We start from the raw sequence: 17,771 nt of genomic DNA, 5'->3' as shown, positions 1-17,771 counted from the left end.
CTCCTGCTTTTACTGACGCTGTACTTCCTGTTCAGGAGATGTTAGAGATGCTTTTTTTCTAACTTCCTCTTGCCACCATCCTTTGCCAAGAGAAACTCCACACCTGCTATGCATTTTCAGCACAGAAACCCACAGCAAACAAAAGCCAAACAAACCATGCTGACTAGCAGGGCCATAATACATCTGTGAGTGGCTGAGACATGCTGAAACTGACTTGTGGCTGGCAACCGAACCAGAGAGGCGCAGGTTGGTAGGAATCCCCTCCAGCACGCAAAGTTTGCTGTATGCACACAGGAGGTTCCATGCCCATTCATTTGGCTATGGCTGCCTGTAGCAGAGTAGAGAACGTTACTTGCCTTCTGGGTGGCAGAGGATAAAAACGTTCCACAGCCTTTGTAGTTCTCAGCTTGAGTGACCAGCGGAGCAGAATGGACAAAAAGGGTTGTTGGCCGCCACAGCAAAAAAACACTGATTGTGCTATATTGAATGGAGAGAGGGTGATGGGTGGGTGGTGGTAGTAGCAACTGCAGCCTCTCTACTGCATGTCCATGAAAGATAAGGGAGGGAAAGACACCTGAACAGTGATTTTAATGCTCTAGAGCAGTGTTTCCCAACCTTGGCCACTTGAAGATATTTGGACTTCAACTCCGAGAATTCCCCAGCCATGCTGGCTGGGGAATTCTGGGAGTTGAAGTCCAGATATCTTCAAGTGGCCAAGGTTGGGAAACACTGCTCTACTGTAGAGAAACCTTCCTTTACTGGTGCCTGCTAGATGTTTAAAGTTTTCTACTTCCAGAATTGCCCACCATTAGGGATTCTCATGTTCTGACACATTTGGAAAATACCAGATTAGATAAGGCTGCTCCACAGACTTCCTGAGAAATCAGAAAATGATTAATCAGTGAAAATATACAGCAGCAAAATGCACACCAACTCAGCTTCCCTCCAGAACAGGGATAGGCCAAATTAGCTCTTCTATGACTTGTGGGCTTCAACTCCCAGAATTCCTGAGCCAGTCATGCTAGCTCAGGAATTCTGGGAGTTGAAGTCCACATGTCATAGAAGAGCCAACTTTGCCTACCCCTGCTGCAGAAGGCTGCTACAGGCGAATCTAGGGCATGTTTATAGGATAGAGTAACTATTAAGCCCAGTTCCATGTAAAATCACTGGATAGTGGAATCTCTGTAGGCTACAGCAGTGTTTCCTAACCTTGGCAAGTTGAAGATATCTGGACTTCAACTCCCAGAATTCCCCAGCCAGCATTTGCTGGCTGGGGAATTCTGGGAGTTGAAGTCCAAATATCTTCAAGTTGCCAAGGTTGGGAAACACTGGGCTACAGAATATTCTGCAGATGTTCCAAAATCCACCTTGGGCAGAACAAAATGAGCAATAAACTGCTCCACAGGTAACTCACCTGCCAACAGTGGTCCTCTTTCTTATTGGGAAAGTGCCTAATAAACCTCAGGAGCCCAGGGTTTCTTACAAATGTCCTTTCAGAACACTTTCATCAAGCAGAACATAGAAAGCTGCAGACCACAAAGTGTCGGAAATTGTAGCAAGGGAAACACCATCACAATTCTTGGGAAAAGGGAACGACGGCCAGAGAATTGAAAACTCTGCTGCCCAATTCCAGGAGAACTGCATGGAGTGGCTTCTGGAAGCGATCGTTGCATAGTGTGGTTGTGAGGAAGTGGGAAGGGGAGAGCACAATGAAAGATGCCTTTGCATAGTGTGAGTGGGGGAGAAGACCCTGAACAAAAACGAACACTGGAAAGGAGAATATGGCCTAATCCAGATGGAGATGGCCAGTGCCACTAACCACTGCCAGGCACTGTATAGTTCTTAACCATGATTGTACTGAGCCCAACGTTGCTTGGCTTAACTCCGCCTCTTTACCTCCAAGCCCTTTCCTCTCACTGCGTTGCCCTTTTGTACTTCTTCCACTCCTTGGCCCATACAGACCCCCCAGAGGGCCCGGGACAGCCGTTCCTTACTGGGTACTAGCCAAGGCCCAGGGACCAGGTCTGACCGCAATTTCCTGCTAGGCCGGGGAGAAAGTAGCTTGTGGCTGTCACTCTCGCTCTCCCCATTCATCCCCTGCTTATGAAGCCTCCAACCCTGTTCTCCGTCCTCTTCTTCCTCTCCCTGAGCCTTGCTGGAGGTCTGGTGCAACGGGCCAGACTGGTGGGCTTTAGGGAGATGTTGCCTGACGTTGCAGAGGGCTGCTTCTCTGTCATCTCCATCGCCAAGGTTCTGTCCCACATGCTGGGAGACCATGGACCGGTTTGGTTTCCTGTGCCGGTGCCTCGCTTTGTCCTCAGCCTCTAGCACCGGCTGGGTCTTGGTGGAGTTCTGGCTGAACACGCGATCTAGGAAAAGCAGGAGATCCGGTGAGTAGAACAAAAGAGATTCGGTTTAAAGAAAGAGCCCAAAGAACCAAACGCTATTGCAAGCTCTCTACTGTGTCTAAGTATTGGTTGACATTAGATCTGTGTTTCCCAAGCTTGGCAACTTGAAGATATTTGGACTTCAACTCCCAGAATTCCCCAGTCAGCGAATGCTGGCTGGGGAATTCTGGGAGTTGAAGTCCAAATATCTTCAAGTTGCCAAGCTTGGGAAATACTGCATTATATTATAGAAACAATGACATTCCAGTCAAGACCCAATAAAAGTGGAACCAGGATAGGGAGCTATTGGTAGGGTGAAGCCATGGCAAGATGGATTTTACTAGATTTTTAGGTACCTTAGGATTACTTTTCTGGAAGAATAGAGTTTATTGGCTGAACAAACAGACTCAAATGTTCAATAGTTGACCACCATATCTAACTACATTGTTCCCTTGACTTTCGCGGGTCTGACATTCGCAAAAAGTCTATACCACGGTTTTTCAAAAAATATTAATTAAAAAATACTTCGTGGGGGTTTTTTCTACACCATGGTTTTTCCAGCCCGTGGCATCATACGTCATTGCCAAATTATTGTTGATAAATAATTATGTTAATAAATATCAGGATCATTAAGTATCTTCTTCAATGGTGAGTACCAGTAATAATGGTGAGTAATAATCTAAAGGTTGTTAAGGGAATGGAAAATTGTAATTTAGGGGTTTAAAGTGTTAGGGGATGTCCTGCGATACTGTTCATAGCCAAAAATAGTGTAATTACTTCCGCATCTCTACTTCGCGGAAATTTGACTTTCGCAGGTGGTCTTGGAACGCATCCCCCGCGAAAGTCAAGGGAACATTGTACTTACAAGTCTAGACTATTCAAGATGTTACTAAGGAATGCCTTTCCTCTTAATGCTCAGGGGGAACAACTGTTTCCTGGACTATTCTAAAAGACCACTTGCTCTCTGATTTCCAGAATACTTGTCTCTAGAAACTTAATTTCTGTCAGGATAGGAATTTGATCTTTGGAAATTATTTCCCTGATCGAGAGTCCTTCAATATGATGGTGGACAATACAGTATATCAAAAAATCGCAGCTGCCTTCTGGTTGTTGGCACTTCAGGAGAGTATTATAACAGATGTCTGCCTTTCAGATCATGTCTGCTTTAGGTGAGTTTGCAGAGATTTCTAGATATTGAGATTTTTAATGGACATAGCACATTTTGATGTGTATGAAGAAATAGGATTATACTTCCTAACATGCATTCCAAATAAATAAGTGAAAAATTGAAAACGAGTAATTACAAGCAATGATAGCTATGGGGCACAGTATAAAATATCTAGCTTCTGCACTATAAAAACTTAATTGATTCTATTTGTCAGGGTAATGGTGATTTAATAGCTGACCAGCTGCTGTAATGATGTAATGCTGTAATACTGAAATGATGATGCAATGAAAATGAGTCAGCAGGGTTAAAACTGTTATCACTTTAAGAGGCTGTAGATATAAGAGAGGCCCTGTGAGGGCGTCCATCTCTCCATGTGTGCTTCGTGCTCTAGTTGATGATTGATTGCCTGATTTTGCCTAGTATGTGTATGCATTCGCTGGCTGGGGAATTCTGGGAGTTGAAGTCCAAATATCTTCAAGTGGCCAAGATTGGGAAACACTGCTGTAGATAAACCACTATTTGAAAGACAATCCTTTGTTTACTGTATTTTGCTCCTGAGTTGCCTCAAAATAGTCACACTGGTTGCACTCTGACACTGCTGATCACCGTTGTCCCAAGTCCTTCAAATCCTATTCTCTATTTTTGAAGGTGTTATCTACTATTGTGAGCCGCCCCGAGTCTTCGGAGAGGGGCGGCATACAAATCTAATAAATTATTATTATTAATTATTATTATTATTGACCCCAAACTTTAAATCTGATCTCCACCGTTCTAATTAGATAGCCGCTTTTAAAGAGAGCAAACACTAGAACGGATGGCAAATTTATTCTAAACATTTATTTCAGCACAGAAGCCTGGGCAATCGTGGTTTTTACCATGGTAAATTTTAGCTACTTTTAGCTTACATGCAAAGCTGATACAGTGATACCTTGTCTTACAAACTTAATTGGTTCCAGGATGAGGTTCTTAAGGTGAAAAGTTTGTAAGACGAAACAATGTTTTCCATAGGAATCAATGGAAAAGTGATTAATGCTGCAAGCCCAAAATTCAACCCTTTTGCCAGCCGAAGCACCTGTTTTTGCGCTGCTGGGATTCCCCTGAGGCTCCCCTCCATGGGAAACCTCACCTCTGGACTTCTGTGTTTTTGCGGTGCTGCAGGGGAATCCCAGCATCGCAAAAACGAGTGCTTCGCTGGCAACGGAAGTCCGAAGGTGGGGTTTCCCATGGAGGAGAGCCTCAGGGGAATCCCAGCAGCACAAAAACGGGTGCTTTGCTGGCAACGGAAGTCCGGAAGTGGGGCATCCCAGCGGCCGGCAGTGGGTTTGTAAGGTGAAAATAGTTTGTAAGAAGAGGCAAAAAAATCTTAAACCCCGGGTTTGTATCTTGAAAAGTTTGTAAGATGAGGCGTTTGTAAGACGAGGTATCACTGTATTTGTAAAGCTCTGCCCTGAAAGAGGGGAAATAAGTTTAATCAGACTGCAATCCATGGGTTTTTTTTCTAAATAAACTCACTGCCTAAAAATACCACATCTGTCTTCTCAAGTGGCTTAAGTGGCTATTGCTCCCTTTCTATTGCTATGCAAACTACACAAGCGTTGGGGTAGGAAAGGAATCAGGGAAACTAAGGGCGGATATTAAATGGGGGAAGGGGACAGGGGAATGAGGGTTGGCTTCAATAGGATCATCTTCCCAAAACCAAAAGAGATAAGAGATGTGATTCCCCGGGAAACCAAGGAAGAGATAGGGGAGTGGCTGAGTGGTAGGGTTGGTCCCACTGGGGGGGCTGGGCACCCACCATTTATGTTCGACCCGTCCCACGAGGCAGAAGCAGGGTTCCCCCCGGGGGGAGTTGGTCACGCAGAGAGCCAGGCTGGCCAGCAGCTGCCCTGTGGGGCGGAGACAGATAGAGACTTGGGGGGGCGGATGAGGAAGTGGCAGGGAAATCACAAGGCCAGCACAGATCAGGGAGGCAGGGGGGTGGTGGGTGGTGGGGGGTATGAAGCCAATCACAGACCAGAAAGGTTAAGATGAAGTTGGCACAGATTAGGTGGGAAGAGGGAATACCAGACAGTATCATGTGCGGGTTGGGTTAGTGCATGGAGGGTTGGACATACGAAGGGCAACGGGGCAGGGAAGAAAAAAAGAAGAGAAGAGAGGGGTGAATATTGAAGACCCAAAATCTGCTCCTGCAAAGGCCCTTCAAAGGAAAAATAAAGGCAGCTCAAGGGGGCTTTTGGGAAAGACACTAATTGCATGATTTATTACTCTAAGTTGCAACTCCGAGTCTCCTAGATTTGTATGCCGCTCCGAGTCTTCGGAGAGGGGCGGCACACAAATCTAATAAATAAAAATAAAATAAAAATAAACTCCTCTCTTAAGTCAGAGGAGAAGGCTAATGCCCTCTTCTCCCTCTGTTTACTTCTGGGGCAAGAGTCACCGGAATATCCTGCCATTCAAAAAAAGAATAAGGTTCATTGTAGGTGAACCCCTTTGGACTGGACCCTATGCCTTGTTCATCTGTGGCTTTAGCCCAAAGATGGGGAGCGATGGCCCCTTTACGACTTGTGGACTTCAACTCCCAGCATTCCTGAGCCAGCCAAGCTCAAGAATTCTGGGAGTTGGTCCACAAATGATAAAAGGGCCATTGTTCCCCACCCCTGCATTAGAGCAGGATATTTAGTGCAAAGCAGATGATTTCTTATTTAAAGAAGGGAGGGAAGAGAGGAGGAGAGGCCAGGCGAGACATGGACATACCATAGTCGGGAATGAATCCATTGCCCCTCTTCAGCAACAGTCGTATTCGGCTACCACCGCTGCGGATGTGCTCCACGGCCTGGGCATGCGTCATTCCTGCTGTGGACTCCCCGTTGATTTCCACCAGCTGGTCGCTCACCTGTCACAGTGTTTTAGCATGAAAAAGCCACCATCCCCACAAAGAGGTTGCAGGTGTGTCTGAGCTTTCTCAAAGCATTTCCATATATTTTCAAGCTTTGAGTCACAAATGAAAGAAACTGACTCACAAATCATATTAAGGTGAAACTTCAGATTATGCCATTAAACATACACATGGATTATTGAACCATAAAAGAAGAGAATCTGATCAAGTCATATCAATCATCTGATACCGTGTTTCCCCCAAAATAAGACACTGTGTTATATTTTTGGAACCCTAAAATAAGTCCTTGGCCTTATTGCCATGCACTCAAAAGCCCGATTGGGCTTATTATCAGGGGTTGTCTTATTTTTTGGGGGAAAACAGAGTAGGTCTTTGGGGGCTATTGCTGTTGTTGCTAGGAAGGGCCCAAAAGCCAGCTCTTGTATTTGGTTGCTGACTGTTGTGTTAGAAATTATAACAAAAAGTGAGTGAAACATGAATTGGGTAAATGGTTATATATTTATTCATTTCCAGGTACCCAGTAGTATATATTCCATCTATTAAAAGAAAAATATAAGTTTTTAAAAATCCAAATTAACTTCAAGGACTTCCATGCTTCTGGGTGTGATATGGAGGGTCATAGTGATAATCCTCAACAAAGATGTTCTGCTCATAATCCACATCAGAGACAGGAATTCCTATCTTTGACATCCCCTTGTGTTGGAAGAAAATTGGGAAATATGCTGGTGTATAAGCACAGATGTTATATGGGCGCTGTAAACTGTTCCGGTGTTTCTACAAATGGGCAGATCTCAGAATAGAATAGAGTAGAGTAGAGTAGAGTAGAGTAGAGTAGAATAGAATAGAATAGAACAGAATAGAATAACAGAGTTGGAAGGGACCTTGGAGGTCTTCTAGTCCAACCCCCTGCTTAGGCAGGAAACCCTACACCACTTCAGACAAATGATTATCCAACATCCTGAAGAAGAACTAATGGGGTGAAAAGATATTGAAGCTCAGGTAAGTGAGTTGAATATATGGCATCCTTGGTGGTGTCTGAGCTTGGTCGTTAGGGTTGGGTGTGTTGAATGAATATGGCTAAAATAGCTAGCTATCTTACATGTGTCTTTTGGATGAATGGAGAAAAGGAAAATGGGAGGAGGGGTGGAAAAGGAGAATTTTATTGTATGATGCCATACCATTTATATCTTCCCCAATTTTTCGCATCCTCTGGATGTATGAACTTTAACTCCCAGAATAATCTATAATGGCTCAGCTGGATGGAAAATTCTGGATTATAAGTACAATATACACCTCAAAAAAATAAAGGGAACACTCAAATAACACATCCTAGATCTGAATGAATGAAATATTCTCATTGAATACTTTGTTCTGTACAAAGTTGAATGTGCACAACAGCATGTGAAATTGATTGTCAATCAGTGTTGCTTCCTAAGCGGACAGTTTGATTTCACAGAAGTTTGATTTACTTGGAGTTATATTGTATTGTTTAAGTGTTCCCTTTGTTTTTTTTAAGCAGTGTATGTATGTATATGTATGTATGTATGTATGTATGTATGTATGTATGTATGTATGTATGTATGTATACAGTGGTAGCTCTACCTAACAAGGCCTCTACTTACGAACATTTCTTGATAAGAACCGGGTGTTCAATTTTTTTTTGCCTCTTCTCAAGAACCATTTTCCACTTACAAACCCAAGCCTCCAAAACTATAACCAGAAAAGGTAGGGAGAAGCCTCTGTGGGGCCTCTCTAGGAATCTCCTGGGAGGAAACAGGTCCTCCACCCTCCCTGTGGTTTCCCCAGTCGCACACATTATTTGCTTTTACATTGATTCCTATGGGAAAAATTTATTCTTCTTACAAACTTTTCTACTTAAGAACCTGGTCGTGGAACAAATTAAGTTTGTAAGAAGAGGTATTGAGCCGAGGTGGCACAGCAGGTAGAGTGCTGTACTGCAGGCCACTAAAACTGACTGTAGATCTATAGGTCAGCAGTTCAAATCTCATCACCGGCTCAAGATTGACTCAGCCTTCCATCCTTCCAAGGTGGGTAAAATGAGGACCCGGATTGTGGAGGCAATATACTGGTTCTATTAAAAAGTGCTATTGCTAACATGTTGTAAGCCGCCTTGAGTCTAAGGAGAAGGGCGGCATAAAAATCAAATATATACATATGCACATACACACACACAGACACACACACACACATATATAAATGGAGGGCACAAGGGAAGACTCATGTATCATAACTTACATTATTTTGAATGAGATACTATACATATATGTTCCCTTGCCAAGTAATATAGGACCAGGCTGTCTGCTATGCTCGATCGAGCCTATGTTCTAGAAGGCTAGATTGTAGAACAGCTAAGGTTTCAGGCATGTGTGTGTGTGTGTGAGAGAGAGAGAGAGAGTGAGTGAGAGAGAGAGAGAGAGAGAAAGTCACTTTCATCTGCAAGTCTCAACAAGTCTCCTAAAATCAATCCACGTCTGCCTGGCCTCAGCAACTTTGCATTGGTGCTCATTTCCTGAAAACATCACATACCTGAATCTTGCCACATTGCTGGGCTGGCCCACCTTCCATAAGAGCTAAGACATAGATGTCCATATTATATTCACTTCCGCCCCTTAGACTGAATCCGTAGCCGCTGGGCCCACGAAGCAGCTCCACTGAATATTGGCCAGACTCCTGTGGAGCAGGGAGAGATCACAATCCAGAGAAGGCAGCTGATCCAACATCTTTTCTTAACAACAGCAACCACAGAAAAACAATGTGAATAAGAAAATCATTTTAGGGGCCAAACCAGGGGTCCCCAAACTTTTTACATAGGGGGCCAGTTTACTGTCCCTCCGACTGTTGGAGGGCCGGACTATAAAAAAAAAACTATGAACAAATCCCTATGCACACTGCACATACCTTATTTTAACGTAAAAAACAAAATGAGAATGTACTATTTAGAGGGGGGGGAGAAGTCTGAAATTCATACATGTTTATGTTTTGTTTTTAATTTTCTTTTGTTAACATCTGATTGGCTATACAAGGTTTTCTTGGTTTATAGAAAAATGTATAGAAATGTTTATAGAAAAATATATAAAGAAAGAAGGAAGCACTTTGGCATAATGGCTAATAAGTTAGAAATATAATTGGTGTTGTACTTTTTGAAGGAACATTAAGGAGGGAATTTAATTAAAAGAAAAGTATGTACCTGGATGACAACATTAGAAAAAAACCTTTTGCAACTTTTTTGATGATTGATATTAGTTACTGACAAAATACCACAGTTTATTCAGGGAAAATTAGATGGCTGTTGGTCCCGTGAAGCTGCCGCCGCCGCCACCCACTGCGAAGATCCCTTCGCCCACTGCGGAGATCCCTTTGCCCGAACGGAGGCGGCAGCGGTGGTGGGTTCAAGGGACCAAGAGCCGGTCTTTCTCCGGGCTGAATTGTTGCAGCCTCTGAGGCCACCTCTGCCTCCGGGCGAAGGGATCTCCTTGGTGGAGAAAGGAAGGAAGCCAAAGGAAGCTCAGCTCAACGAGGACCGGCTGTTGGTCCCTTGAAGCTGCCGCCGCCCACTGCAGAGATCCCTCCGCCCAAACAGAGGTGGCAGCGGCGGCGGATTCAAGGGACCAACAGCCGGTCCTTTTCGAGGCTGCGTTGCTGCAACCTCCGAGGCCGCCCACTGAGGAGATCCCTTCGCCCGGAGGCGGCCTCAGAGGCTGCAACAATTCAGCGCCGAGAAAGATCAGCTCTTGGTCCCTTGAACCCACCGCCACTGCCTCCATTCGGGCGAAGGGATCTCCGCAGTGGGTGGCGGCGGCAGCTTCAAGGGACCAGCAGCCGGTCCTCATTGAGCTGAGCTTCCTTTGGCTTCCTTCGAGGCGGCAGGTGAGCTTTGCAGCTTTGCCTCGGAGGAAGCCAAAGGAAGCTCGGGGGCGGGCCTGAAGCAGCAGCCACCGCCACCGCTTAATCTGCCCTGCGCTTCGGCTGCACCGGGGCCAAGTAAGCTGAGGCTAGGCCTGTCACCCCCAGTTCCAAGCGCGGGGCCAGGGCGGTGGGCAAGCATCGGGAGGGCCTCGCCGTCGCCTGGCTAGGGAAAAGCTTCCCTCCCTGCGATCCGGGACAGCGTGGCCGTTAACAAGTTAGTGCGCGGGGGGTCCTGATGGCTTGTTTACTGCCCCCTCCAGACGCTCTTGCAGGGCTTCCAGACTCTCCGCGGGCAGCGAAGAAGCAAAAAAGCAGCACTCTCCCGCTCTCTCTCTCCCTCTCTTTCTTGTGTTATTTCTCTCTCTCTCACTCACTCCCTTTCTATGTCTCCCTCTTTCTCTCTCTCTCTCTCTCTCTCTCTCCCTCTCCGCAGCAGACCCCCCCCCCCCCCAATGCCAAAAGTGCCCAAACGCACGCAAACCTCACCGGTGCAAAAAAAAAAAAAGCGGCACTGGAGGGACCAAGATGGTCTGCAGCTGAGCGTCTGGAGGAGGAGGAGGCGGAAAGCCAGGGGGCGGGAAGGAAAGCAATTGGCCAATTTCTTTCTCGCCTTTAGGGAGAGGAACTGTTGCTGCTCTGCCATAGGGTGCTTTCCTCCCCGCCCCCTGGCTTTCTTCCTCTTCCTTGCCACCGGCAGACGCTCAGCAGCAGAGTGGAGGGGAGATTCGGGAGCTTAGTATATAGATGGTAAACTCTCGTACGCTGCTGCGGGCCGGGTAAATGGCCTCAGCGGACCGCATCCGGCCCACGGGCCGTAGTTTGGGGACCGTTGGCCCAAACTATCTCTTGCAATGGAAACCCCTAAAGTGGTTCTACGGAAAGGGGCGGCATACAAATATAATAATAATAATAATAATAATAATAATAATAATAATAATAATAATAATAATAATCTGCAATCTGTACATTCAAAAGAACATTCAATATAGGTAAGGACACGCTGACTCCACTCAAGAAATAATCACGGAGGTGCCAGTAGTTATATCTTTCAAAATAAAATTTTAAAAATCTGTTTCTAAAGTTACTGCTATATACAGCCATACATATATCAATGCATATACCTTTTTAAAAAATATCAATAACATACAGTACAGTTACATAATTCTATCTAATCACTTATATTTCCTTATCTGCATCTCTATCATATTAATAAGTTTGTCAGTCTGTATTCAAATCCAAAATATTTTTGCTTCTGCACATGTCCTCCACATATGATAAAAGGATCCTGGTATGTGCTGACATTCCCAACATTTCATAGTTTTGCCTTAAAGATTTTAGGAATTCTTTCTGGTAACATGTGCCATCTGTAAAACATTTTATATAAATTTTCTTCATAGGCTCTTTCCATAGTCAATTTATAATTCCTTTCCCAAAGGTGTTTCCATTTATCTAATTCTATTATATACCAAAAGTTTTGTGCCCACTTAACCATAACTTGTTCAAATTCCAACTTGACACGTAATAAGTAATTATTAGTTTCTTGATCAAATTCTCGTCTACGCCTATTAATATTTCATCTAATTTAGGATTTTCCAACATAATATTCTCTGTCTTACTATCTTTTTCATATCTCGTCTGAATTTGTAGTCTCATAAACCAGTCCATTATAATTCCTTGTTCCTCTAATTCTTGAGCTGATTTCAGCTTCCCTTCATCTGTCAAAATATCCTTATATCATGATATATTCTGCCAATTCACCCTGTTTGGATGAGCTAATGCTTCCATTATGGCTATCCAGCTGGGTATGCTCATATAATATTTCCCTTCAATTTTTTCCCATACTAAATATAACAAGTTCCTTATATAATGTCTCTGGAAATAATTATGTATTTTATTTCTCCCATACCATATAAATGCACGTCAGCCTATCTACATGTCATGTCCTTCAAGTATCAAACTTTTTTGATTCCTTAATAAAATCCATTCTCCCATCCATGTCAATACGGTAATAAATCTCCCAATTCGGAAGTCCAAATCCACCTCTAGTCCTAGCATCTTGGAGCAGTTTTGGACTTATGCTCTGTCTCTCTTCATTTGCAAGACAAATTTCAAAATCATTCTATTAATTTCTTTAAAATACGTTTTCTCTATTTTTATTGGAATTTTCAAAAATAAAAACAGTAGGCAGGGTAATATGTTCATTTTAATCGGGGCTATTCTGCCCATCAGTGATAACTGAAGGTTTTTCCATTTGTCTAAGTCTTTATTGTTTCTTTAATTTTATATAGTTATCTTCCTTAACTGTTATACACCTTGTTGATACTTGGATCCCCAAATAAAAGATTCTAGATCGGTTGAGATGCACTGCCAATCAACATTTAATGCTGCAGCGTGCAGCCATGTGTGAACAATACTAAGGCATCAGAGCTGGATTACAATTGTACATAAACTACCATGAGTTCCCTCGCCTTGAATAAAATCTGATCTGAAGTGCAAGATAGCAACCTTAATACCCTTTATTAAATTACACTCATTTACTTCTCTGTCTCGTGCAGGAGGAAGCCAATATTCAACCAATGTAACAAGGAAGTGGTTGAGCCCTTAAAGACACATTCTGGCCCACCGCAAATAAAGGAGCAAGCATTCCTTACAATTAACTGGAGACCACAAACACCAACCAGGGAAATGAATTGTGTCTGACGGACTATAGAGCCATTGCTAACATCTTGCTGCCTGACCATCAGCAGCCAGTAAGCCTCCATGCCTGTATATATCTTCTCTTCTCTTCTTTCTTAGATATATTTTACTATGAGTACAGTGTTCCCTCGATTTTTGCGGGTTCAAACTTTGCGAAAAGTCTATACCACGGTTTTTCAAAAATATTAATTAAAAAATACTTTGCGGGTTTTTTCCCTATAGCACGTTTTTTCCCGCCCGATGATGTCATCGCCAAACTTTCATCTGCCTTTAATAATTTTTTAAAATAAACTTTAGTAAATAAACATGGTGAGTAATAATCTAAATGGTTGCTAAGGGAATGGGAAATTGCAATTTAGGGGATTAAAGTGTTAAGGGAAGGCTTGTGATACTGTTCATAGCCAAAAATAGTGTATTTACTTCCGTATCTCTACTTTGCGGAAATTCGACTTTTGCAGGCGGTCTCGGAACGCATCCTCCGCGAAAATCAAGAGAACACTGTATATCCTCTATAACCTCCATTATGTATTTTACTATGTGTATACCAACTAAAACCCTCATTGTGTAATGGACAAAATCAATCAATCAATCAATCAATCAATAAATAAATAAATAAAATGTCTATAAGTTGTTTTAGCCTTAATGTAAGCTTTCATGTATGCTTTCAGATAGATTGGGAATACCAAAACTCTCAGGAATAGTGGATTCAAAACATGTGAAATAAGGGTTGCAGGAGGAGTCAACTAGCATTTTCTGTGATATTTCATTAAGCGGCATGAGCAAGCCCAAAACTCACTCCTTTTGCCAGCCAAAGTGCCCTGAGGCTCCCCTTCATGGGAAACCCCACCTCCGGACTTCTGTGATTTTGTGATGCTGCAATTTCGCTGAGGCTCCCCTCGCTGGGAAACCCCATCTCTGGAGTTCCGTTGCCAGCGAAGCGCCCGTTTTTGCGCTGCTGGGATTCCCCTGGAGCATTGCAAAAACATGGAAGTCCGGAGGTGGGGTTTCCCATGGAGGGGAGCCTCAGGGGAATCCCAGCAGTGCAAAAACGGGCGCTTCGCTGGCAACAGAAGCCCGGAGGCGGGGCATCCCAGTGGCAGCAGCTTGGGTTTGGAAGGTGAAAAAAGTTTGAAAGAAGAGGCAAAAAAATCTTAAACCCCAGGTTTGTATCTCAAAAAGTTTGTATGACGAGGCATTTGTAAGATGTATATTGGAGAAAACATGTTTTGCAAATGTTCATGAAGAGAAAAACAGCTCATGAAAGCTCATGCCGTTTAATGAAATATCGCAGAAAATGCTAGTTGACTCCTCCTGCAACCCTTATTTTCCTCCTGTTCTTTGCCAATTTAATACGCCAACCTTCCTTGGCTACACCCTCGTCACCATGCTGGCTTGTGGCTCTCCAATACCTGAGGCTGAGTGAGGCGAGAGTTGGGACTCCATGGACATTCCCCCACTTCGATATCAGCAGAGTTTAAATCACTGGAAACGCCTAGAAGCAAACGGACAGAATCAATTTCGGGAAAGGACTCTCTGCCACCCCGTGTTTTCTTCTGTCTTTACTCCAGCCCGTCAGCTCCACCAGCGCCATTCCAACTCCTCTTCCTCCTTTCTTGGGCCTCGGCTTCCACTTTCCCACCCAGTGTCCCCCTTTCCCCACCACCCAATTCTTCCCTGTGATCACTCACCTGCCTCCTTGCGATTCCGGATTTTCATGCGTACGCGGTTCCCGGCCTGCCGGAAGACACTCCCAACCTCGCTATGGCTCAGCCGAGCTAAGAGACCCGTGTCTTCCTGATTGGAGGGGCTCTCTTTGTGATGGGGCCCCAAGGAAGTGGCTGAGAGGAGAGAGAGCAGATGGATGAGTAAGGGAGGATGGCAACACCCACACCGTTTGTTTCCAAATAAATTGTGGACGATCAAGGGGAAAATACAAGCTAACATAGAAACATAGAAGACTGACAGCAGAAAAAGACCTCATGATCCATCTAGTCTGCCCTTATACTATTTTCTGTATTTTATCTTAGGGTGGATATATGTTTATCCCAGGCATGTTTAAATTCAATTACTGTGGATTTATCAACCACATCTGCTGGAAGTTTGTTCCAAGGATCTACTTCTCTTTCAGTAAAATAATATTTTCTCATGTTGCTTTTGATCTTTCCCCCAACTAACTTCAGATTGTGTCCCCTTGTTCTTGTGTTCACTTTCCTATTAAAAACACTTCCCTCCTGGAACTTAATTAACCCTTTAACATATAGAACATTTAACATTTAACTTACAATGTTTTTAGTAGGGGTTTTTTTCTTTTTGTATTTTTAAACAACAATTACTAAAGATTTGGGCACTTTATACTGCTCAAAAAAATAAAGGGAACACTTAAACAAAGCAACCCCAAGTAAATCAAACTTCTGTGAAATCAAACTGTCCACTTAGGAAGCAACACTGATTGACAATTAATTTCACATGTTGTCAGCACATTCAGCTTTGTACAGAACAAAATATTCAATATGAATATTTCATTCCTTCAGATCTAGGATGTGTTCTTTGAGTGTTCCTTTTTATGAGCAGTGTATGTTCTTAATTAAGAGGGTTATCAGGAAAGTAAGGTTACAAGGCACGTAGCTCTCGTGAGGAATGTTCACAGAGGAAGTTGGCATTACTATCGTGTAGCGGGAAGCCAGAGGAACAGAAAGAGCAGGGCCAGTGGTCAGTAGATCATCAGCTGGCATTGTGGTGAAGGTTAGAGAGGAGCGTCCTCATTCTGTTTCCCTCCAAGTGCGAAGTGCTGTAATACGTTAATGGCATGAACGCTGCAGCAATGGGTGCCCAAAATGCTTATTGAAGCGCACAAAATCGACAGAATCGTTGCCACCCGAGAATTTCTTGACCGTTTCGTGATTGAAGGTGAAGCTTTTCTCAACTGTTTAGTGACAGGAGATGAAACTTGGGCTTTCCACCGTAGTCTAGAGAGCAAATATCAGTCAATGCAATGGTGCCCTACCCATTCTCTTTCAGCCCAAAAATTCAAAATTCAGCAATGAGCAAGAAAAATCTTGGGCACCCATCGTAGCAGCATTCATGCCTTTAACATTCAGGTAGCATATTACAGCACCTACTTTGTACTTGGAGGGAAACGATATGAGGATGCTCCTCTCTAACCTTCACCACAACACCAGCCAGTTTCTCCCTGAGGCATACCATGCTAAGTCCTGATATTTAGCCCACACCTCAGCTCTAGGCATAGGAACATCACATATTCTACACCTCTTCTGCTACTTGTAAACTGAAGCCTGGAGTAAAAGAGCACTCTCATGAGACTGCAAAATTGCTTTATGTCCCCTTCTAATTAAGTGCGTATTCAGGGGTGGGAACAAGGAATAATTAAGAGTCCTGTCAGCAGATGTGCATTTTATCTGTACATTCTACAGGTTAAATTTTATATTTTTGCTTTTGCTTTAAATCAGCCTGCGCAGACCAAGAAATGAGCCAGGGTGGCGCAGCAGGTAGAGTGCGGTACTGCAGGCCACTGAAGCTGACTGTAGGTCAGCGGTTAAGATCTCATCACCAGCTCAAGATTGACTCAGCCTTCCCTCCTTCCGAGGTGGGTAAAATGAAGACCCAGATTGTGGGGGCAATAGGCTGGCTCTGTTAAATAGTGCTATTGCTAACATGTTGTAAGCCGCCCTGAGTCTACGGAGAAGGGTGGCATAAAAAATGAATGAATAAATAAAGATATTTGTTTGTTTGTTTTATTAGATTTCTATGCCGCCCTATTCTTCGGACTCAGTCCATCCCCAATCCATCTGTTTGGGATCCTTGCCAAATCCCATGCCATGTTCCTGTGCTTAGATATACTGTAATTTCACAAATATTCTCCACCCTGACAACTTCTGCACTGCTGCCTGGATATTCTGCTCTCCATAGTCAAGAAAAAGCCTAAATAATGCCACTATGAGCTGTGTAATTTTTTAACAAAAAAATCAAAACCTTCCTTCCAAATATATTGAACAGCAGTGCAACTCTTGAAAGGGGAACAAGTATATCCAGAATATAATTCCTTTTGTCACATAATGAGGGAATCAGGTACCTGCATAGGTGTCTATGCTTACCTGCCCAAACCTGAATATTTAACTTTGTTAGATGGGAGATTGCCACATCCACATATTGCTGCTGAAATATTCTATCTGGAAAAAAAGATCCCCTTGATCTATATATTTTCATTCACTTTTGTGAATGAAAATATACCTCGTAGTAGCCTCAGAACCATGAGATCCTCCAGAGCTGTGTGAGAAGTTTTATATCCAAATAATTTTATTCTTTATACTGTTTCTATCTTCCTTTAAAACATCAACAGAATCCACAAAGCTTTGAGAATCAATGTCTCCACTAGATAATTGACAGCCAAGCTGAAACTAATTTAATCAAACAAATGAGAGAAAATCCTTTTACCCAGACTTCCTCAAACTCCCAAATAGTTTACCTAGCCCTAGTCCACATATCAAAGGATAAAGTCTGCAAACACAAATGTAGTTAATTATGTCTCTCAAAACTGCATGTTCACAAAGAACTCTCTCTCTCTCTCTCACACACACACACACACACACACACATCAAGTGTTACCCTAGAACAGTGATGGCGAACCTTTCTTTCTTCAGGTGCCGAAAGTGAGTGGCCGTGCGCTATTGTGCATGCG

The 17,771-nt window shown here is 43.5% G+C and overlaps 1 protein-coding gene across 1 annotated transcript in view; it reads right to left on the bottom strand.

The window, feature by feature from the left end:
• Positions 1 to 1,298: 1,298 nt before the first annotated feature.
• MAGIX (MAGI family member, X-linked) overlaps positions 1,299 to 17,771 on the bottom strand; it is a 40,182-nt gene continuing 23,709 nt past the window's right edge. The window contains exons 5-9 of the mRNA XM_070736809.1: positions 14,764 to 14,913; positions 14,485 to 14,567; positions 8,999 to 9,142; positions 6,310 to 6,448; positions 1,299 to 2,369 (exon numbers count right to left, since the gene is read on the bottom strand). Of these exons, the coding sequence (XP_070592910.1) occupies positions 1,879 to 2,369; positions 6,310 to 6,448; positions 8,999 to 9,142; positions 14,485 to 14,567; positions 14,764 to 14,913 (1,007 nt within the window). The 3' untranslated portion in view covers positions 1,299 to 1,878. The remainder of the gene's footprint in view (positions 2,370 to 6,309; positions 6,449 to 8,998; positions 9,143 to 14,484; positions 14,568 to 14,763; positions 14,914 to 17,771) is intronic.

This window comes from Erythrolamprus reginae, chromosome 2 (assembly GCF_031021105.1).
Source record: "Erythrolamprus reginae isolate rEryReg1 chromosome 2, rEryReg1.hap1, whole genome shotgun sequence".
NCBI lineage: Eukaryota > Metazoa > Chordata > Lepidosauria > Squamata > Dipsadidae > Erythrolamprus > Erythrolamprus reginae.
The sequence above is the reverse complement of the archived record's forward strand: the minus strand, read 5'-3'. Positions and strand labels throughout refer to the sequence as shown.